General features: G+C 41.2%; 2 protein-coding genes across 9 annotated transcripts in view; both read right to left on the reverse strand.

Moving 5' to 3' along the window:
* pitpnm3 (PITPNM family member 3) overlaps positions 1–830 on the reverse strand; it is an 80,118-nt gene extending 79,288 nt beyond the window's left edge. For all 5 annotated transcript variants that reach the window (XM_051397382.1, XM_051397381.1, XM_051397383.1 and 2 more), the window contains exon 1: positions 121–830. In XM_051397382.1, the coding sequence (XP_051253342.1) occupies positions 121–145 (25 nt within the window). In that variant the 5' untranslated portion in view covers positions 146–830. The remainder of the gene's footprint in view (positions 1–120) is intronic.
* Positions 831–5,362: 4,532 nt separating this feature from the next.
* Positions 5,363–23,655, reverse strand: kiaa0753 (KIAA0753 ortholog). Of its 4 annotated transcripts, XM_051397840.1 has the most exons (19): positions 23,580–23,655; positions 23,216–23,323; positions 22,324–22,617; positions 21,974–22,229; positions 21,693–21,802; positions 21,532–21,594; positions 21,036–21,257; positions 20,532–20,709; positions 19,614–19,816; positions 18,985–19,115; positions 18,094–18,249; positions 17,454–17,543; positions 15,765–15,852; positions 15,440–15,511; positions 15,089–15,259; positions 14,774–14,855; positions 14,422–14,542; positions 8,717–8,950; positions 5,363–6,993 (listed from the first exon to the last, which is right to left on the reverse strand). In XM_051397840.1, the coding sequence occupies exons 2-19, from the start codon at positions 23,228–23,230 to the stop codon at positions 6,840–6,842; spliced, it is 2,640 nt and encodes an 879-aa protein (XP_051253800.1). In that variant the 5' UTR covers positions 23,231–23,323; positions 23,580–23,655; the 3' UTR covers positions 5,363–6,839. The 4 variants fall into 4 exon arrangements, with proteins under 4 accessions (XP_051253800.1, XP_051253798.1, XP_051253796.1 ...); XM_051397838.1 differs by having other exon boundaries at positions 15,440–15,508; positions 23,216–23,649; XM_051397836.1 differs by having other exon boundaries at positions 23,216–23,649.
* Positions 23,656–23,722: the final 67 nt, after the last annotated feature.

Raw genomic sequence — 23,722 nt, forward strand, 5'->3', positions numbered from 1 at the left:
AGAAAAACCTCCATCCGTGCAGCACGCGACTGTGCGCGCCAACATCCAGCAGCATGAGACGCACGTTTCTACCTGTTAGCACGAGACTGTGGTGTAGTGCTGTCCCCCCCCACCCCCTACCTTTTCCTCTCGTGTCCTTTGACATAGTGTCCTCTCCCCGTGTGTCTCTGCGGTCACTCAGTAAAAGCCGTCGCGTTGTTCTGCGCAGAGACGTTTTGTCGGATAGTTCATCAAACAGCGGCTCTTCCTCCTTTCCCTCTCCCGCCTGCTGCACCTTGACGCCCGCCAGACAGGGTGAAGCATGCACGGGGTATGGGGGGGGGAGCTTGCCGTGTCCGTCTCCTCTCACAGTGGAGAGGAAAAAGAAAGCAGGAGAATCTGCTGCTGAGCCTCTCGTTCACCTGTGTCAAGTCCCCTCAGAGCATCGACCCGCCCATGCCGCAGACATACTTTGGGTGTTTGTTGTATCTGTGCAGACTTGGCTCACATGTCATGCCCACCCAGCTCCCGTCCCCGTTTCCCCTCCGCCGCTAACATCAGCCAGAGTTTCCTCCAAACAAGCCCTGGTCTGCAGCTCGACTGCCTCCAGCGGTGCGCGCACGTCCGCCGCTGCTGAAGGGCGTCCGTCCTCTTTCCTACCACCGTTTATCTGACTTTGCGAATATGCTCAATAAGAAGTACACATGCAGGGAAAGAATTAGCTGCCCCAGTGACTTCAGAAGCTTTTATTTAAAAGCTATTTACCAGATATGTATTGTCAGTGGCACGACTCATTTAACTTGCCTAAATTGTTTAATCAATTCCAGTGGATCCACCACCAGCAGAAGCTTTGCAGGAATATTAGTATGAAATCCAAAGCGGGCAAGTCATTGTGTGTGTGTGTGTGTGTGTGTGTGTGTGTGTGTGTGTGTGTGCACACAAGTAGCCTGTGTTGTGTATTTTCCCTGCAGGGTGTGGTTGTTACTATATGAGAAGATGAGGCGTGAAGATGAAGAGCAGGAGAACAAGAACCACAGCAGAATCACAAGAAGTAGATATTACAGGAATTAGACAGAATATTAAATATAAAGCAGACAAAAGTCGTTGTGAGTGTCACATAAGGGATACTTTATTGTCTCCGTGGGGAAATTTCACTTGGACTAGACCCTTCAGCATATGTCAGCACACAAAACCAGCAGACGAAAATACAAAGACAAAAATAAACACCATGAGGCATCAGTGAGTTGTGGTTGTGCACTACAGCCTCTGTAACCTCAAAAAGAAGCCGTCATAAGGTGTGTTTATCACATGTCAAGAATAATAAAGAGATATGAAGAAGAAGGACAATAAATCAGAGCAGAACCATAAGTCTGCACAGGAATATTGCATGACTTAAACATAATATTACATTTAAAGCAGATAAAAGTCATTGTAATGCCATCAAGTAGCCCACGGTGCATATTTGTCCCCATGGTTGTTATATATCTAGCATATAAAAGAGGATATAGAGAAGATGAGGTATAAGGATGAAGAGCTGGACACTGAATCACTGCAGCCTCATAGGATGAAGGGGTGAAAGCTACCACCTCTGTCAACCACCCATCACTGGAGCAGCAGGTGCCTCCTCGGTCAGGTAGGGGCAGTCAGCCAGACAGGTGAGAAAATCTTTTGGGATTTGACAAGAAGTGCCTCAAAATAAAACCAACCGCATCAAAATAAAGCCCTGTGCACAAGTCTGATTTTTTTATTATTCTCTCCTCCTGCTTTCTAGGGATAAAAGGGGAATGAAGCATATGAATCATGTTCCCTCAGCTTTAAATCCTTTAAATCCAGTTGTGAGATCTGGTCTAATCTGACAGATGCTTTGCCTAATGGGTGCCTCTAATTCATTTTTTAAGCGTATCTTGACCTGCACTACTGCAATACTTGACCTAAATTTCTGTAAAATAGGTTTTCTAACTGCCACGCATTATATTTTATTGTGCATGGTGGTCATGATGTAATGCCCGGCTCATCACTCTTCTCCTACGTGACCACACATGGGGTCATGCAGTCCCAGAAGGAGGGTCTGGTCACGGCGTCATTTGGCAGTCACGTCCACACAAATGAATATTGATAGAGGAAAATGCCTGTGGCCGAACCATCGCCCTGGAATCTGAGAGCCCGGACACGCTACATTACCAAACTCTACTAGGAATTCAGGCAGCCAATTTGTATTTATCATGAAAGCCAATGACAATACTCTTCTGGCCCAGGACACCGAGCTGAGATGTCACTAAGAAAAACTGATAGGAAAAAGCCTTAAGGCCGGGAAGCCAGCAAGACAGATTGCACTGATTACACCAAATGGCTGCACTGACTGGATCTGAGTGAGAAAAAAAAGACTAATTGAATTAAGCGAATTTCTTTCGTAAGAAGAATCCTCTCCATGCCACTGAGGATGTAACTCAAATTCTGCTGCACTTCCACATCAGAAGACTGATTTTACCCCTAACACAAACTCAGTTTTGGTGATTTAGAGCGCTTAAAATCCAGGCAGCTCCAATTCATGATAGACTTTTACATAACAAAGTACAGGCACACAGGAGCTCAGTCTTGTGGAAGGATGTTTATGGTGGTAGATTACCACTGTGAGAGTTCTGGAAAATGAAAGCAAAACCTGTCTCAGCAACATACGGCTTTCTGGGAGCCATTAAAGAGTCACAAAATACAATACTTGGCAGTCAGCAAACCTGAATTTAGCACCTAAGGTGCAGATTTGTTGTTGTTTCCTGTCTGAGAAAACAACCTTGTGGGTGGAAAAAGCACAATCAACAACTTAGTTGGTACCAAACAAAAAGCTCTATGATTTCTGCTCTTTAAAAATGTGATGATTTATTCAAAAATACTCCTCAGCCTATGTGTCACAGCCACTCATACACAAGGTGAGACAGAAGACTGGCACTTCTCCTTCACATTCAGGGATGTTTGAGTGATAACTGCTCAGCTGTGTCACACATACACATTACATATTCCTTCTTCTACTGTTTAAGAAAACATTTCATATGGTTGCTGAGGCACTTTTCTCCTCACTATCAGATTGTAAAATTTGTATGTAGACGATGAGAAGTAACGTCCTATCAGGATAGTGAACTCTGATGTCAGTATATCCTCGGCCTTGTCTAGCACATTGTTTTTGGCACTGCCTTGCATATTTGCACTTATGACATATGAACCTTAGATATATTCGCTTTGACTCGAGTCTTCTTTTTTGTAAGATTTTCTTTTGGTGTTTTCTTTTTACTTTATTCGATAGTAATAGGGAGAGGCAGACAGGAAACAGAGAGAGAGTAGTTTGACATGCAACAAAGGTCACCAGCTGGAATCAAACTGGTGTCAGTTGTGAACTATTTGGCTACCATGGCACCTCATTATTTACACTTCACTTAATTATTTATGTTTTATGCTACTTTATACTATTTTTTGCGCCTTTTAGTCCAATATATGTATTTATTTCACAACGGCAGTTACTGGATACTTTGCAGATCAAAATCTATCGTACTATTATTCTTAAACTTCATTTATTAAACATAATTAAAGAGTATTTTATCAAATCTGCTTTGATTCCTTTTCTGTTAGGTAGGATGATCAATGTCATCTCTCTCCTCATTGCAGGTATCAAACTGCAGTAAAGGAATAGCACATAATACACACTAATGTGTAATGTGTGAACACTAATCTTCACTATATTGTATCATTATATTTTAATAGAATGATTTTTATATTTGGCTTTTTGTGCATATCAGATGCTATTGATTATGTATGAAGGATTTGCTGATCTTAAAGATTCTGATGCCTTGTTAGTACGTACCCAATTATATACATGCCCACTTTGGGCTGCAGTTTTGGAGATGCTCTGACCCAGTCGTCCAGCCATCACAATTTGGCCCTTGTCAACGCTCACGCTTCCCATTTTCCTGCTTCTATCACATCACCTGTGAGGACAAAATGTTCAAATGCTGCCTAATATATTCCACCCACTGACAGGTGCCATGATAACCAGATAATCAGTATTATTCAGGTCACCAGTCAGTGGTCATAATGTTATGGCTGATCGGTGCATATGAGAGCTGCCATTTGGTTTTCACATGCCCTGAAGAGTTGAAATGTGTAGGCGTTAAGCCCATTTAGTGAATCTTTGCAAGGCCTGTGCCTTGGTATTTCTTGGTTATGACTTATTGATCACAAAGCAAATACAAGTCTAACCTCTCTTCTTTTTTTGGTCTCATGATATGTCGTTGGATCAAAGAGCGCCTGTTTTTTCTTTTTTATACCTGCCTTTGTGTAGCAGCACTCCTACCCAATCTACTGACATTTGCTCCCTCTGTGGCTGATAATTATGCTCTGCTCGCTAACCATTAAATAAACAACAGAGGCTTAGTTCAGTAGACAGTAGTTGGGTTTGGCTCAAGTTCATTGTTTACTGTAATGATTGTTAAAAAGCAGAAAGTTGAATGAGTCGATAAGTGATGAAAAAAAAGGTCACGCTGCTCCTCTTGCTGTTCTTCTGTGTGTCAGAGTCTATCCTTGACTGTATCCCACTGTAATAAAAAAAAAAATATGAAAAACATTGAGTTTCTCTATATAACTTTGTTGCGTCTACACGGTTTCAGACTCGCATCTGCTTAGAGGTTGACAGATAATCTTTTCATAATCCATCAGAGTGCAGTGTGCTCTCTGCGGGGACTCTGCTTCTTTAGCCATTTCAGACAATAAATTCATAACTAGCAGCTGGTTTTCACACCATTCATAATCCCAACAAAGCAAAACTGTGACTGAATTATTGATGCTAACAGTCAAAAGACTTCCAGCAGTCACAGGTGTTTTATGAGATCTCAGACAGCATCAAAATAATTTGACTAAAAGGAACCTGCAATGGGAAATGTTGCATATACAATGACAGTCTTTGCATGACACATGGCTCAGTAAAGTGTCTCAGCAGAAATCATCCCTCTAACACTTCAGCTGCAGGAGCATAGCCCTGAAGAAGAGCAAACACGAGTGATAAGCCCTTAAAGATTTCATATCCATCTGGTTTTATTGCTGAGCGCCATCTGAAAATGTTTCGAAAGCGACCCAAATGTCACAAAGCACCCTTGATGTACCTGTATGGCAAAGTGCCCCCTCAACGCATTAGGAGTATATTGCAGTCATATTCTGTCCTCTCCAGTTCTGAAAATTAGCTCTGATAATAAGTCAACGCAGGCTGGGGGCAAGGTCAAACCTCTCTGACCATTACAGATTATAATAATGTGCAAAACACTGCTAATTCTGTTTGTGAGTGTTCATGCTTGGAATCAATAATGGCACACTGAGCCAAAAAAACGCTAACATTCATACAATGTTCGCTGTGCAGAGAAAAATTTATTAAAATAACGAAGCAGGGAACTGATTTCACTGTTCTCTGGTGTGCTGACAACACAGTGTCACACTCAACCGTTAAGTGGTGCCTGCTGAAGTGGCAGAAATGAAAATATATCAGCTTTGTCTTTTAAATGTCTCTGACAGACACATTTATAATTTCTGATTCACAACAATGAAAAATAATTAGTAATTAGCTCTTGAAGATGAACAGAATCATTTAATGTGTTTCCCCTCTCCCGTTCCCCAGTGTCAGTACAACCTCAGCTCTTTATGTCAGTCCGCTCGCTTTGAGCCCACCCATTTGTTTGTCCTCCATCGAAAAGAAGAAATGTGCACCAAGCTCAAGCCTGTGAAAGCCTGCACGTATTCAGACGCCCACGCAGAATCCAGCCTGAGAGAAAATAGGGGCAGCTGATTCAACGTGAGCTAATTCATTCAGTCACTGTATGTCCCCTGTCAAAGGCTGGTCCCCACAGGCCAGCGCAACATCTGGATGTGTCCCCTCTGCTCTGTCTGCATGGCTTTCATGTTCTTCTCAAGGGACTCAGACAGTTTTTTTGGTCTGCCAAGTCCATCCTGCTTATTCTGCATTCAGAATTGACACTTTACACCATTATTATGCAGGATACAGTTTGTCTGTAGCAACAGAATTTAAACTAGTGGTCATAGTTTGTTTGGCTCTGTGGAAAAATAATCAAAAACAAAGAAAATATACTAAATCAATTTAAAATTCTAAAAAGAAGACTTTTTGACTCTTTATTCTCCTGTGGCTGGCACGCTACTGGGATAACACATCAACCAGTGAGGTGAATAAAAAGCCTTTTGCTGCCTTTAGACCCTTTATTTTGACATTAAAGCAGAAGAGGAAATCAAGTTACAATAGATTAAACACACGATGCCCTTGGCTTCCTGCATCATTTTGGTGGAGACCGTATGTAATTAATTTATTTCCATATTCCAACGTGAAAATAGAAAGTGTGAGTAATCCTCAGGGAGGTTTAAACCAAGTGCAAGGGAGGGTGGTAATCTTATAATCCTCTGTAATGTCGTAATGGTCTCTCCAAGCTTATCTAAACTAAACTAACTTTCGCAGTAGAATTCAGTCATAGATACAGATGGACCACAAAAGGTAATGTGACTAATGCTCCCTGTGCAATTCAACAATCTCTGCTGCAGCTTCATTAAAAAAATATCTACAATCATAATTAAATAAAGTCATATGTTGTCACATCAAAGTAGTGATCTATAAATATCTCTTAATGTACAGATCTTTGTACACTAAAAAAAAAAAAAGTACACACGTGAAACTACACAAAAATAGCAGATAATCTTGGTCGACACAATGATCCGACATTCTTTATATTTTAATCTGCCAAAAAAAGGCAGAATTTTTGCCAAAATAAATACATAGTATAGCAATTTGTAAGAAATTCCTGCATCCATGGTGCTGTAAAATCCTACTGGCTGACCAAAGCCGCAGCTGAAGCGGGAGGTGAATGGATCGGCTGAAGAAACTCGGAGGTGAAGACAGCCTCGGCGTATTCCTCCACGACGTCCTGAAACTCTGCAGCCACGTCAGCCAGAGCCTCCGACAGCAACTCCTCTGCCAGGCTGTGGCACAAGAAACAATAAAGACGTTACACAATACAAGTTATTTCTCCTTAAAACCAAGAATGCTCCTAAGAGAGAGTTGGTCCTTTCTGAAAATAATACAGGTATATTCAAACTTTATTTAATAGAAAAAATAAAAAGCACAAATGAAATAAAGTATCATATATGACAATGAACGCGACCACTATAACCAGTTGATAAAACTAGAAAGAATTTAGACAGTTTGTTATAATATACCATATTATTTTGATTGTTCTTGTCAATACATTTCTGACTAGACCTTTTCAAAAAACATATGTACATCACTTAAAAAAGTGGCATTCACACTTTTTAATATTTCTAAATGATCAGCCTTGTGTCACTATCTTCAAAAATACAGGTGCCGTGTTTAAAGCAGGTTTTTCCTAACCGGTGTGTCCACTGATTTTCAGAGCTGGACATGGAAAATTCTGCTAAATCTGTTCTTTGCTATGAAAGGCATAAAATGAAGAAACATAACTGAAAATACTGGTGAGCTGGGTGCAGCGCCAAGCTAAATTTTGTGTTTTTGATCATTATCTGGGTCAACACAAGTGGTGAACACTCTTGGAGCACCGAAATACTCTAGGTTGTCGGCGCAACAAACAATCAGTAATTGTGTGTCGGTGAACTAGCTGTACCTTCCAACAGTCAATACAAGAACACTTTGCTCTCAACACGAGATACAAGGCGAAACACAGTCAAAAATCTACATTATGGCTAGGAAACAGCCTTTAGGAAATATTAATAACACAAATGTGCCAAATCCCATGCTAGCCCGACCGACTGACTCTTTATATTCTGTATGTTTAATGCCCCAAATATTAAATCCAACCACCAACCAGGCTGTGTTCTGGCTGAGCTGAAGTTTTGCTATTTTGCAATCAATCTGTTAGCGGTAAGAATGAATGAGATCCTCCGGGGGGTTTAACTCCAAAGCAGCACTAGTCCTCTCATTACCATCTCATCACACAGACAGGTTTCTGCACTGTGGCAGAATAGCAGGGGGTGTACAGGCCTATATATGTGTTCTCTCTCCAAAAACACTGAGATAATTGGATGGCATCTTCACACAATATCCTTATTTTACTCCAAATTCAGAAAAGTACAGATCCATCTTTTGAAAACTTCGGTTCATTTATGTGAGAATGATAATGATCCAGCGACACAAGCAGTCAGATCCCACGGGTGGAACTGGGCAACAGTTTCTCTGCTCTGAATTTAAGCAAAAATTATTTACTGTGCAGTTTAAAATCCCACACATATCCATGACACAAAAAAACTGACTTAAAAGGTATCTTTTGGAAGCTTCTAACTCGTATATCAAACACATGGATTCAGTACGTTCACAAAGATGAGAGTGAATCTTCTGCACTGCAGCAACTTAAGAATTCTGTTAAGTATGCAAATTTATGAGTGGGAGAGAAGAACAACAGTGAACACCAGAGACACTATGCAAACCATAACCTCTGCATTATCCTCTCAGAGCGAGCTCTTCAGACAGCACATTATGTCCGTCAAAACAGAGAGCAGAAAGGACAAATCTTGCTTCTATGTGACTCTGGTTACAAAAACTGAGCTTGTGATACTGCTAATGAGTAAAAATATTTTTATATAACCTCAAAGACTTACAGATTCTGCCAACCAGAGGGAAATAAAGACGTTAGAAAACCTTTCTGTGATGCCTTCACTGTTAGTCTTTTACCTGTCTGCGATGGCCCATGGGTTGAAGCTGCCGACAGCCTCGTGAGCCACAGCACGCAGGTAGGCCTCGTAATCTTCCCGGTACCGACGGATGTTTCTCAGCATGCTGCCTGGCACGGAGATAGCAGTCCCCCTGCTTTGCTCTACTGGGCCTGGGAAGACGGTGGTGGGTCTCAGCTGCTGTTCATCTTGGGATGCTTCCTCCATCAGGCTGTTCTCAGAGAGGATGCTGTGTCTGAGGAAACACAAGAGGATGCTCATGTGGCAAACACGTAGGTCTCCATGACACCTTTTTTCATTAGCTTGACTGTTCACGCTGTATGAACAGTGTAAAGGGCTTCTGAGGGCTGCAGCTGCAGAGAAGAGGCAAACTCGTTTTATTGACGAGGGAGCCACAATGGAGTGCAGCGCTGCGTGATTGACCAGAAGCACTTGTTGTGCCTGATACGAGGCAGAGGATGATGAATTTAGGAGAGGTGTCAGAGCTCAGGCCAGCTCTCTCCCCTGCCCCTTGCTCAGCGAGAGTAGGGGCTCAGCTGGGCATTGCCATAGTCTGGCTATATAATCCTCTCTGCTTGGACAAATCAGCCTGGCTCCTGCGACGGCGCTCTCTGTGCTATATTTAGTGTTGCAGCAGTTCCCAAAGCAAAGTGCCTCTCTATTGTGCTCCCCGGCCTCAGCTGAACTTGTTTCTGTTTTGACTGTGGGGTCTGCAAACCGTGGGTCGGCCATAAATATCAAAGTGCCAGCACAGTTAACTCTGCTTCAAATCTGAAATGGGTCGATTTGCTGTCTGATGGGCTTCTGAGGACCAGTGTGGCGAAAGCAATAAAACAGCACCCTGCAAATCCATTTCCTATGTATAAGTCAGAATAGCACCCATGCTTTTTGTGTCATATTCAAAAGCCAGTCAACAAACATTCAGAAATCAACAAACAAATCTTCCCCAAGTGCTAGATTAATCTGTGAAAAGCTGATGTGAATGATACAGAATGACAAAAATGTCACAACTATGCTAGTTAGTACTAAATGTTCTACATCTATGAAGCTCAACGAGAGAGCTGAAGGACAAGGAGCAGCCCTATATGATTCATGTATGAATGCCTCATATTGCCTCTTTTATACATGCTTCATGTATAAAAGACTGTGCAGCTTACGGACAGAAAGATGGCATACTCACAAAACTTGAAAAGTATATCCGGAAAGAAATATCAAGGTGGATATCAAAAGACTGCTACAGGTGTGGGCTCAGGAAAACCAAGAACTGACTCCACATGAAGGAAGGGCCATTAGAAGCCCTCATATCTCTGGCTTCCTGCCCACATGTGATGGCAACTTTTAAGAACAGCAGGAGAGTGGTCAGTGTGGTAAGAAACAGGTGGAGGATGAATAGTGTGGAGGAAATGAACAGATTGCTGCAATGCAGAGGGTGGGAGCCACCACAACTACAAGCCTACCAGGCTGCCATTTACTGTGCAACACAGCTTCCGGCTTGTTTGAAATACCGTAATAGCCGTAAACAAAGGGGAGGGAGGAGGGGAGCGAGAGAGCAGATAAAAAAAGTACATGAAAGGGTTAGAATATTGCTGAGTGGGGCTTTCATCTTTTTTCATTGATTTGTTTGACCTGCTGATGGAGCTGCGGTGGGTCAGTCAGCATTAGCCAAGATGGGGGACAATCGGGGTCTGTGTCTGGGCTCCTCACCATGGATACATAAATCTTATCTGCTGCTCTGCTGCTGTTTTCAAAGATGAAATCTCTCACTCCATTGTCTCAGTGGCTGTTTGACAGCAGTTGCGCAAGCACACAGACAGGCCATGGTAAAGAATAATCGATGCAGTTTTGGAAATGGACAATGATGTGTAGCGTAAACAACTACCTTCCCACAAATAGTGAACGGGAAGTCTCTTCTGATAGGCCGTCGTAAGTCATGACTCAAAAGTAAACAAAACAAGCCTCAGCAGAGGCTGAGAGAACTGCCTGAGCACCTGTAAACAATAAAATGAGATCTGCTTTATTTCATTTATTTCTAAATCATCTGAGAGTATTTTTTAAAATTGGATTCCTCCATCAGTCCTCTCCGTCCTCGGCTCTGTTCCTCTATATCAAGCGCCTAAATAAAAAAAAATCAGGTTTGCCACAACCAATAACAGCCTGCCAGTGTCCCTATTAGTCATCAAACAATACAATCAAAGAAGTCTCTAGAGATTTCTTAAGCTATGTCACTGTCACAAATGTTCTTCCTTCATGTGTTCAAGTGTGTGTGTGTGTGTGTGTGTGTGTGTGTGTGTGTGTGTGTGTGTGTGTGTGTGTGTGTGTGTGTGTGTGTGGTGGCAAATGATTGCATGCACAACTCTTTTTTCCCGGTGACGGCAGCGACTGATGTGTCTCTCTGGGCTGAGAAATGTGAGTTATAAACAACCAAACAGGGCTGAGACAACACACGACATGATGAGAGCTTCACACATTATTCCGTCCCAAACCCCCTAAAATGAAACCTCTCCATGCTGCTACGCTGCACAGGAGAAAGGGTTTAACACAATCCAAATCCAACACAAAAACAAACTGCATTGTTAGGCTATTTCCTTCCATAGGAACTGATGCTTTTAATCAGCTGCTCAGCTGCACTATAAGCAACATGAAAGCAGGATTTCATCAATGCATTCAATAATTCTCCATTCTGCTGCATCCTCGTTTACCCCTCTACTTCAGATACTTTATGCTGATTACTGCACAGAAGTATTTCTAATCTGAACTGCTGGCAAGTATACAAATACCTTGCCCGAACTAAAGCCGACTGCAGTTTTAAAAACATATCGGGACTTGTTTGTTAAAATAATATTTTTCATTATCCGGAGAATTGCTTCCTTTGATGAGGTCAGTGTGTTGACTGGTTACTCTTTGGCATTATCATTAAATCTAGATTGTTTCTTGGACACTAGTGCAACTCATTTCCTCAGGCTGCAAATGCAAACTAATTGTCAAATGTCATTTGGCTACTGTGAAACTCAGATCCTATTACTTCTTGTTAAAGACACACACATTCTGACATGTCCTAAATGAAGGCTACATGTTGACAGCTGAATTCAAGACACAGACTGCAACAAGTGTGGGTTAGGCTGGGTATAACTGTCAAAATGGCTCTTCGTTTACTGTAATGTGTGTGTTTTTGTTTTAGTATTAGAGATGCAACAGGCTGCAGGGTTCAGAGTAGATGAAGTGAAGAAAATGTGTTGTAAAATAGGTCATTGTAGCCTGCAACACTGCAGCACACAAAGCCAACTCATCTCCCTCACAGCTCAGGTCAGTTTATGAAGCAACTCCTTGGCCTCAAAAGACAGCTTTATAAAACAATGTGTCTAATAAGCACAATTTCTCTTTCTCACACCAAATGACTCCCTACTTCCAACTTTATTACTTCTTAGGGGACTAAGCACTGTGGAAAAAGGGCTGTTATCAGTCTACACCAAATTTCCGCTTGCAATCTTGCTGTAGAGAATAAAAGAAAACCCCATTGAGCTCGAAACCACCATTATGTATCTGTCTGCTTGTAGTAGGGTTCACTAACTGCGACAAGTGCTACATCTAATGGCAGCATCTTCCTCGGACAGCTCTTTGGCTGGGAATATTTTATTTAAATATGATTTTGTTTCCAGACAAAAGTACTTAATTGACCAAGCGGCCTGAAAGCAACTGCTGAACTGTTTGGGTCTCCATTCAGAGCAGGGAAGGGGTGACTAATGTGGAGAATGTATTAGAATCAATGGTAATTATTTTTTGAATGATAACGAGTACAATTACTGCACAGCAAGCAATCTTTGGAGCCACAAAATATTATGCAGGTGTTTTATATACATAATTGTCATCAATACAGACAAAGTGGTGCTGCCATGTTGAGTGGGGCATTCCCCCCCCACTTCTCCTCTATCTAACTGATTCATTATTGCACTGGAAATGTTGAGGAGCATCTAATGGAAAAGAGATTATGTAATGCCAGCAAAGCTACACACTCTCTCCATGGTGTTGAATGTCTGTCTGTCTGTCTGTCACCATCAATGATTACAATAAAGGGACTATATGTTGATCAACGTACCGACAGAAACCAACAGTCATTACTTTAAATACGGCCCAAAAATATCTCATATGTTCCCATTAAAAGCATCAACCAATAGATTAACTTCATGGAGAACTCAACCACTCCTCTTATTAATTATGACATTGTTTGATTTTAATTTGAAACATCCTGCTTTGTAACGCTACACTCACTCACTTATATACACTTTTCTTAACATACGCTTTATTTGTAACGGATTACAATTTATGTTACAATATAAATACTTGAGTTGTTTAGAGCTCGATACACTTTAAGTTTTTCATAAATTGCTATGTTGTGTTCTACATTTGTGATTAAGTTAGGTCAGTTTGCAGAGATTAGTTTTCTCTTTAACATCAAAGAGTTTTTTTCTATTGATTCCTGTCAAAAAAAAAAAAATAATAATCTACTGTGATTCAATGTGTTAAAAAAAAAAAAAAAAAAAAAACATGAAAAGGTCCAGCAGGGTGCCAGTACTTTTAAAGGCACTATAATTTGGACTGAGGATAAAAGCAATGCAGGCAGGTCCGTCTCGGTTTTTATTCCACAGCGATTCAGAGACTTTCAGAACAAATGAGCTGGCAGTTATCAAATGACTGTCCATATTAAGAAGCTGCATTGCTGGATACCTCTGAAGTCATGTAAAAACATAACACCTCTTCAAAAAGAGTAGACACTAAATACTTCCAGGGGCCTGCAATATGTTTGCCAAAAAGTAGAGTTATTACTTGATGGATGCTTTAAGAAGAGTATAAGATGAGTCACAGATGAGTCAGGACAAAGTTTCTGTTGAGGGAACTGAACCTGAGGCACAAGTCTGACTGACTTTAATTTGCTAATGGTGCTGCTTGAATTTGTTAGAAGGAGCATCGTGCTGGCTTGTCTGTGTCAACAACTTCTCGTCCTTCCACTCCCTTCTCTCTTCCTTCCAAGTTCCTCATTAATTTAAACAGTACACAGCAGCTGTAGCCAAAGCCCTGGGCAGTGGAGGGGTCTCTCTGTGGAGTCTGCTGCCAGAGTCAGGAATAGACTCTGCCCTGGGTACGGTAGCCACCAAGTGAGTTTTGTGGGATGAGTAACGCCTCCCAGTGGGAGCGTGATTATGGGGCAAAGACATGTCATGCGGAAAAAACACACTAACCGTACATTGTTGGAAAAAACACTAACCACTAGAGTTTTCATCCAGTCTAGAGGCCCAATTAAAACAACACTAAATGACTTCCTGTGGATGATGCTGCTGTTCCTCTTAGTTCTGTAGCACAACCACAGGAGGTCTTTGACTTTCCAAGTCATCAAAATTCAACATTTTCATGGGTATATTTTTTTTTAACCGAGGGTTATATCATATCATATAATCATCAATATTGTACTATAGCCATGATTACTTATAATGGGGGCTCAGGCCTATAATTTCAGTTAAAATGATTGAAGGAAAGTTAAATAGGTCAAACCAGGGCAGCATCAGGGCTAAGTTAATATTCTGAGAACACTCTAAAATTTCCCTACTGCCTCTTTAAGATGAATAAAACAGCAAGGAGGGGGAGTAATTAGCAAAAAATGAGAAGTAGAAATGATTTGAGTGTAAAATAAGGGCAAAGGACATAGTAACTCACCCAGTCTCCACAGGTTTCTCTAGGACAATATCAGCTGCACAGCTCTGCCTTAGCACTGGCCTTGTGAGCCTAATTGGCTGAGGAGAGGCTGGCCTGGAGCCCAGAGCATGGCACTGGGGTCCTGGGAACAGAGAGGAAGGGGAGGAGGGGGTAGTGGCAGTGTGTGTTGCAAAGGATGGGGGTGGAGCAGACAGTCAGACAGACAGACAGATGGAAGAAACGAGAAGAGCACAGAGTCAGAATGAAAAGTATTCACCTACTCTTTCAGTTGTAGCACTGTCTCCACCTACAGGACACATCGGGGAAATCTTTTCTCTAAATGCGGTTACAGAAGGTAAAAAGGAGTTTTCACCTGCTGCTCCTGGTCGGTCCCAGTAAAGAGGGTCTGAATAGGTGATAGAAGCAAACCGTCTCCTCACTTCCTCCTGATCTTTCTGCTCGGACACACACAGAGAAACACATTTAATAAACATGTTGTCCACCTGCCAATAGCTGACCACCTCAAACCGGCTGAATGTCAGAATCAAGACTAGACGTTGCATCAATAAGCAACACCAGACCAAAGCCGTCACAACAGCTCACTATAAATAACAACCCGATCACAGGTGACATTTCGGGTTCCACGCTGACCTTCTGTTGGTGGGCCTTTCTGTAGGGCAGCGCTCACCTGTATCTCCTCCATACGAAGCAGCATACTCTCCAGGGTGGGGGCCTGCAGCCTAGACTCAGCCATGTCCTTCAACTGTCTGTCTGTCTCAGCCGCCCACGCCGCCCGTGCAGTGTCCTCCAACAGATCCTCCAGCAGGGACTCACTCAGCTGCTCAGCACTCTCTGCTGCCTATGGAGGACAACATCCGGAGAAAATATAAGCAGAATATTGGGCTCAATTTTACAGCTGGTTTTTTTTTACAGTTCATGGTGTTTAATCATGGCCATGACACCAAGTTGAAACTTTATTGAATAGCAAGGCCAATCCTTTTCTCTCCTGTGAGTTATTTGCAACAGCAGTGCAGCTCACCCTCTCTGCAGCCTGCTCAGACAGCCGATTCCTCAATGAGGAGCTGATCCTGTTCCTGGACTCACCAATCTGCTAATGTAAACAGAAAAGGAAAAAAAAAACCAATGCAACGTAAACATCATTAACTTCCTCTTAGTCCATAAAAACAAAACTGATACTCAAAAAGTCACAATTTACTTCACTGTGCAAAGTCAGAAGGTAAATACATGCTCTTTGTTTTGTTTGAACAAATAATAAGCACTGATTGTTTCCATCTTCTACGTATAAAATGAAGAAAGGGGAAGTGAAATCTGGCACGCCTCAGACAACAGATAAGTCTTCCTACCTCGGCTTCATCCAGAAGAGGCTGAATTCTCTCTCTGGCCTTCTGCTCAGCTCTCTCAGCCCACTGAGTTGGCGAGACAACTTCAGACCTGTAAACCAAAACACACCCACACAGCAAGCTGTCAAAAAAGAAGTTATGTGGCTGAAAGCTTTAACTTAAAGAGACTGAATGAGATATTCTATTCCCTGCTAACATTATCAATGTGTCTCAAACTTTAGGTCAATTTAAATGGTAAATTGTGGTAAATTAAATTACACAAAAACAGCAGTATTTTCCAAGCTTTGGGTTTGCCTAAATATTCACATTCACTGTGATAAGACAAGGCCCAAACTGTCAGACTGCTGACAAACCTTCTGCTCACTGAACTAATTTCTGAAGCCTGACACACTAATCACATCAAGCTGATTAATTAGGAGATTAATTTGATGACTGTAACAAGGCATTATATACAAGATATAATCTGTAATTGTGAAGGGGTCTATTGTGCAATACCTGTCACTTCCTAATGGGGTGAGTAACCAAATCCTGGCTGAAAACACAATAAACCATTAAAATGTCCTGATAGGCCACTATGCTAAATATTAAAAGAGCCCTGGAACTTGCAAAACAAAATGGGATGTAGCCATTGTTAATTAACGTTATTAATTCCGCCTGTGTTTTTCCTGCTATGACATGCCAAACTTCCTCTTCTTGGTTGTATCGCTTTGTGTGAGAAAATAAAGGACAAACCTGCACACTGTGTTTCGTTGGTGGCCTTGCAGAGTTAATCTGTCCAATGACTAATTAGGAAATGTGAGGCGATCTATAGAAACATATGCTCTCCCTGGTACTGAGGTGGCTGCAGTCTCAATCTGCATTATTTTCTGTTCTATTGTTTGTAGGTAATCGTGGCCACGTTGTAATTCCCACTGTAATATGTTTAATTGTGAGGCCTGGTGCATTGAGCTGTATGGCAGATTACTGTGTAGAACCACTGTTTTGGGCAGTGACATTACTAGAGGAAAATAGGACATAGGACACATCTAAGCTTATATTATTATTAAATATTATATATATATGAATTACAATTTTTCGAATCCAATATTGTTTACTATGCTTGCAGTCTTCTTCTTGTTGTTTACCCTTGTTGGTGCATTGCAGCATATTGGTATGATGCCGCAACCTATTGATCGGTGCAATACCACAACACCACTAGTAAGTGTATGACCGACTCATAGAAAAGCGTCTCCATGTTGCTACTAGAGGTCAAAACTCCACAAGGGACCTTTAAGCTAAATTAATTTGTCTTAGTAGGGAGGAATTTGGGGAACTGATTGATTTCACTGTCAACTGTTCTAATTGTCCGCATTTTTTCTGTGTAGTTTGGTATTTCTTGGGCGACAAAGCACTCTCCATAGCGATCCCCTCCCTCTGGAACTCTCTACCCACAGACATCTGAGACTATATCGATCCGTCCACGGTCAAATCACTAATCAAAACTCATCTTTTTAGAACTGCTTTTAATGCCTGATTAATTACGCTTTTTAACCTATGAATTTTAACTTATGTGAAGCGTCTTTGAGTACAATGAAATACGCTCTACAAATACATTGCAAATGTATTATTATTATTGCAAATATCCAACAACTGATCTTGACTTGCATTGTCACAGATGCTTTAAGTCTTCTTGTAATTATATCTCTATTGTACCTTAATGTCTGAATGCGTTCAACCTCTTCTTTGCTCAACTGGTTGAGCTCTTTCATTCTCTGCATTGTCATCTTATCCAGCCAGGCGTTCCTGTACCGAGCCAGTAATCATCAAATGAAGCAAAATGAAAGCACAATTAAGAATTTCACATATATAATGTATAATCCCCATCTCTTAAATCAGACTGAAAGTCCCTGATTAATGCTAAAGCACAATTGTAGTAATTAAGATTTGATTAAACAAAGACGTATGTAGAGCACTCAATCAATGAGGTGCTTATAAGCACTGAAAACAGGCAAGCTATTAATCACTCAAAAGACAAACGGTCTCAATCTAGCAGGCACCTAGATTAATTTATTGCAAAGAATTAACTTTGAATTAAGATTCAAAATATTGCCTGTGGCTCTCAGCAAGTGGGGTCTGCCACAGAGGTGAGAAATAACTCACTGAATACAGAGGAAGGAGTCATTAACATTACCTAGATTTAATCCATTTAGCTTTTTTTTCCTTTTTTTTTTGCTGGAACAGACTATCTGATGTATGTATAAAGCACAAATAACAAAAACTCAAAACTGCATCTGATATCTGATAAACAGACGAGAGTAAAATCTGGGTTAAAGTTTCAGAAGATGGGCTTCACCTTAATGCTTCCTTCTGAGCTTGTTTCTTCTTTTCTGAGCTCAAAGCTGGCTGCTCTGCTCCCAAACCCCCAGCCACCTTCTGCTTTGGAGGGCTGGGTGAGCGCTTCAGGGGTGAGAAGAGGCATCGTGGCTCCGGTCTTCTGCTCTGAGGGGATCTGTTGCGATAATAGCATAGGTATTAAAGAATAATAAACAGAGGCATAGACAGATACACACTTTATTGGGAAAAGATGTAGGGGGAATGGAGGAGGGAGAATATTGAGATAAAGAATGATGGAAACTAATGAAATATAAAAAGAACCATTCACACATTTGTTAAAGATATGACAGTGACCATTCCTGAGTGAAAGAGACATGCTGGTATTTATTTATTTTTTTCTTATCCTATTAACTTGACTGTGACATGAATGAAAGATTTAATATACCATGGTGGATTATGATGAGTGTTTTTTTTGATAATATTATTAATATTGTGGAGAATCCAATTTCGCCTACAATCATACAGTGAATGTAAGCTATTATTCAGCAGCTAATTCTACAATTGTTCTACTCATGTCCTCCTGACTGAAAAATAAATAACTTTATTAGAAAGGTCTCTCCTGGAACTGCTTACATAGATTGTACTTATTTTTCTTCTGTTTTTAAATGTTATTGTGTCAGGAAGAGCACATTATTCCAATGCATTAATGATCAGATTCATACTGGATGCAAATGTTATGGATGTTACCTTGAAATAATAGTTTCAGACATTGCAACAGCATAACCTTTGTTATGCAATGGTGTTAATCATCCAGTGTGCGGCGAGAGCAGAAACAGTGGTGAACAATAAGAGGTTATGATTTTAAAAAGTCTAATGTGTCATCAGCTGTGCAGTGAGATAAAAGGCTCACCGCTGTGGAGGAGGAGAATGAGGGGATGTAGGTATCCAGGGCACAGAGTGCTCTTTTTGAGGCATCTGGTTCACTCTGAGCTGAGAGGAGACTGTAGGCTGCCGGAAACCTGCGTCTTGTATCTGATTACGCTACAGAACAGAAATGAGAAAATATATGTTTAGACTGTTTAAATGATGCTCACATTGTTTATATTTTTGAAGTGACCTACCTTTGGCACACCAAATCACACTGCTATTACTAAAATATGAAGCATGTCAATTCAATGCAGTATAGAGCTGCAATGATTAGTGGATTAATCAAGTATTTGCAAATTATTTTGATAATAGATTCATAGCTTGGTGTCATTTTTAAGAAAATATTTCCATGTTCTGTGATAACTGCTTCACAAATAGGAATTTTGTTCAGTCCTCTTTGACAGTAAACGTACCTGAATATGTTTGGGTTGTGGACAAAATGAGACATTTGGGAAATCTAGGAAACAGTGATCGACATTTTTCACCATTTTCTGACATTTTATGGACCAATCGATTAATCGAGAAAATGATTGACAGATTAATCGACTATGACAACAGTTGGTAGTTGCAGCCTTAATTCAGTATTCATTTTTGTAGAAGTCAAGCCAACACCTTCATTATAATGTCAGCCCTGCTTCTCTCAGAGCGCAGAGCCCCTCCTCCTCTGCTGGTGGTGTTTGTCTGAGCTCGTCCCTGCAGCTCTCTCAGCTCCCTCTGTTGGGCAAGGCTCTCCAGGCCAGCCCTGAGCACCTCTCTTCTGTTTAAGGGCTGGTGAGAAGTAGTTTGGGGCTTCTGTGAGGCCATTCTCCTAACTGCTGACACAAATGAAAAACAATACCTTTGATTTGTTTTGGTCCCATTTAAAATGAAAAAGGATTATATCAGAACAGCTACAGCAACAACAAACTAGACTCTACTTCATGCCTACTAAACTCAAATAAATCAGTTTGGAACCATTACGCACTAACACAACACCGCCAATTACACAATTAGCTCTCATTTAAGTTTGTTTCCAAGGAGATCTAGATGCAGATGAAGCTCATCCACGGGATGCCTCTTAAGGCAATAGGAACCAGCAGGAGATAACTGCTTATAAGACTAAACAGCAGGGGACCCAATGCCAGAGTTCTGCACTTCACTTCCTGTTTTTCTATCAATTCTTTATGGCTCCTTATCAATTTTCAGCCCAGTGCAGCAATTTAAGCACAGTTGGAGGCCCAAACACAACTGCACAAAAGCCCTTAGGTGACTCCCAGATACACGGGAGACTAAACGGTTTGGCCTTCATCAAAAGGCATACATACAATTTACACTCTGTGCAGCAGCTTTGGCAGCAAGTAGGCCACTGCCTTAAGTTGGAAATTATGAAGGAACATACTGCATTTATGTTAGATTCATGAGTTTTGAAATGGTATTAATAAATACTGTTGCTGAGGGTAGAACATTAGAAACAGAGGAGGAAGATATTCATAAGGCTTCACATGCACAAACTTACTCAAAAGAAGTAAAGGCTTTCTTAGAAACACTCACCACGGACACCTCTTTTGGGATTTGCTGGTCTGCGAGGTCCTCGAATAGATGAGGTGCTGGGACCCTTGGGTACGCTAGTCGGTGACATGCTGCGATGAGGAGGCTTCCTGTGTGGAGGACATGCTTGGGCCTGCATCTTTTCGAGCATCTCTTGTTTACAGAGGGCAGAATCCAAAGTCTAAGAGGAACAGAGAGACATTTACATCTTGGTTTATTCATGGTATAAAAAAAAAAAGGAACAATCGCTCAATAAAATAAGCTCCATATGTAGACAAATAACCTAAAATATCAATTAGTTAAATGAAACCCAACTGTATTTTTTCAAATTACAGTACAATCAAAACATACAACATATCAAAGACTATCAAGAGAGATAAAATGAAACAAAATGGGGGGGTGTACAATAGTTGTTAAACAACAACAACTCTGCTGGAACAGAGACAAAACAATAAAAAAATCCTATTATTGTCCATATACTTTCTGGTTGTACTTTATGCTCCTCACCTCGAGTTTCTGCAGGATGTCGAGGGCTGTCTCAGGCACAGCTGAACCCTGTTCTACTTCAACCTTAGCTGAGCACAAAGAGAGCTGGCGAATCAGCTGGCCCAGCTCTTTGTGATAAGGGGGTACCTTGACATTAGATAGATCTGACAGCTGGTGGATAACAACCTGTAAAGCCCGGAGTGCCCCACGGTGGGCCGCTGCAAGCCTGTTTATTGCCATGGACTGAAAGAAGAACAGTAAATCAGTTAACCATCAGATATTTAGATGATTTCTGTTTAGGAGTAGAACTGGTAAAACTTTACAAACCCCCCTTAAAACAAACCCCCCCGTTCAGCAGAAGAATTTTTAAATGTACTGCCACATTTATTTCTTGAGGGACAGGTGGCCCAAAATAGTCATTAAACATATTGTTTTAAATTTTTTATCATTATCAACAAATAAATGAATGGTTTTAGCTTTACATAGCAGTAAATCTGTGACAATGCTGAAGACATACCTTTTTTGTGTCCCACATGTTTTGGCTTCGTAGTTTCTCTATATCTTCTTGTATCTCTTTTACCTTTTAAATAACAATTTAGTAGAACAGAGTTTATAGCTAGAGGGCAATTGTAAAGCTGAATGTTTATGTTCAATTACACGTGGTAGAGATTTAAATACCTGTCGTTGGAGAACGTAGATTATACGTGCTGAGCGGGCTGACTGCTTCTGTCTGCGTGTCTCCAACTTGTTTTGCTCTTCAGGCTCCAGTGGCTCCTCTATTTTCTCTCCTATTGTTTGCATCCCATTACTCAGTATTATTAACCATTATACGTGCAAAGTAGTGCTGATTGTGGTGGGTGTCAAAACTGTGATATTGTTTCCAGGCTAAGCTGTAACTTTAAACATACATTCAACAGTAAGACACAGGCATAATGTAACAAGCTGTTCTTGTGAGTTACCTCTCTTGGCTAGTTCTTCTACTTTCTGAATATACACTTCCAGCTCATTTTGCAGCTTGTGGATCTCTTGGCTTAAAGGAGCCCGTTTGCCTCTTTCCAATTGCTTTGGGCCAGGGTCTCTGGTCGGGGGTGATTGGCTACTCCGGGGCATGAAAGAAATGGGATGCTTCCTGGATGTGTGCACCGACAGTTTGGCCCCCTTATCTTTTGGACTGGAGGCTTTTAACTTGGTCTTATTCGGAGTGGCTGCAAGCTCCTATAGGGACAGAAAAAGACTCCTTTCAGTCATCGATTGAACAAAGCGAGAACCAATAAACTATTAATTTGTACCATTAATCTACATCAGTTACCTGGAGCAGCTCGACATCACTTATTTCAAGGAGGGAGGCCTCCTGAGAGGGTTTGGCGGGGGATTTTGTCAGCGACTCAAGGCGCCTTCGTCTCAGATCTCGCTTCGCCAGCTGAACCGCAGCCTGCAGTCTCTCCTCAGAGAGAGTGGTGAAGCTGATGGAGCTTCTGGCGCTGTCCACATTCTCACGCTCCTCGTACAGTGGCAGCAGCCTCTCTATCACAATGGGGGCTGGCGGGCGTACATGCGTGGCACGGTTGCTGGCATGTGCAGGGACGGCTTCATTGAACAACAGCTGTGTGTATAAGTTACCAATCAGTGTTGCATGTAATGTACACAGCCACTGTGATACTCAAACTGTGCTGTTCACACCACTTTCTCAATAGGTATTTCTGTGATTCACTTCTTTTAAACTCAGTTGGTATTTCTTATTAAAAATCAGTCAAATCCGCTGCAATCTAAAGCAACTACTGCAATAAATCCTGTCTTCTTTACGTGTTTTTGTTTCAAATGTACTGTTTGGTTCTGTTAAACTGTGTTGTGCTACACTTAGAGGTGTTCATAACATATTATCCTCATTAATAGGTGCACAACATAATAGAAAACTCTTAGTACAATGTAATATACACACACACAAACGCACCACAGCCCTCTCAATTACAATATAATGTTAGTTAATTCAGCATCTCTCTAAAACACTTTCAACAACAAAACAAAACAAAAACACATATATTACATTAACTTTCATGAAAGTACGACTTACTGCAGGGCTGATGTATTGGACTGAATTGGATTTGAGATAAATATTATTATAAACTGGCACCTGAGATAGATAGCGTAGAGTTATCTGTAATAAAGATGCAGTTTAACATTATTAAGGGGATTTTGTTCACCTTCGTTTGGGCCATCTCGTTGTGAACGTTTCGGGTTGAACCTAAAACAACCCAGTCTCTTCTTCGAGTCCGCTGTCCTGCGGAGATTGTGGGACCAGTCTGCACAAACTGCGCAGTCATTGCAGAAAAACACAAGCTCGGTCAAAACTAATAACTAAACAGTGAGACTTAGCATCAGCCAGCTAGCGGCGCTTTTGAATTGAAGTTTGCGAACATCAAGTCAACCCCTAAAATCATCCTTTCGACCGTTTCGACTTCGCTTTTTACTACTTTTTTTTTTTAAGTTCGTATCGGAATTGTACATTAGCTATGCACCCAGCGTGACTAGCTGGTGTTTAATTGAAATATATAGCTCATGGTTAACCTTTTAAATATTGATCCACGCTTTGAACCGCCGCCATGACAACAACAGAACGCCGCTAAACGGAAGTAGTTTTTACCAAATACGGATCGTCAAAGAAGCCAAACATCAACGAAACCGCATATTTAACGCCATGTTATGACATA

This window comes from Dicentrarchus labrax, unplaced genomic scaffold (genome assembly GCF_905237075.1).
Source record: "Dicentrarchus labrax unplaced genomic scaffold, dlabrax2021, whole genome shotgun sequence".
Taxonomy (NCBI): domain Eukaryota; kingdom Metazoa; phylum Chordata; class Actinopteri; family Moronidae; genus Dicentrarchus; species Dicentrarchus labrax.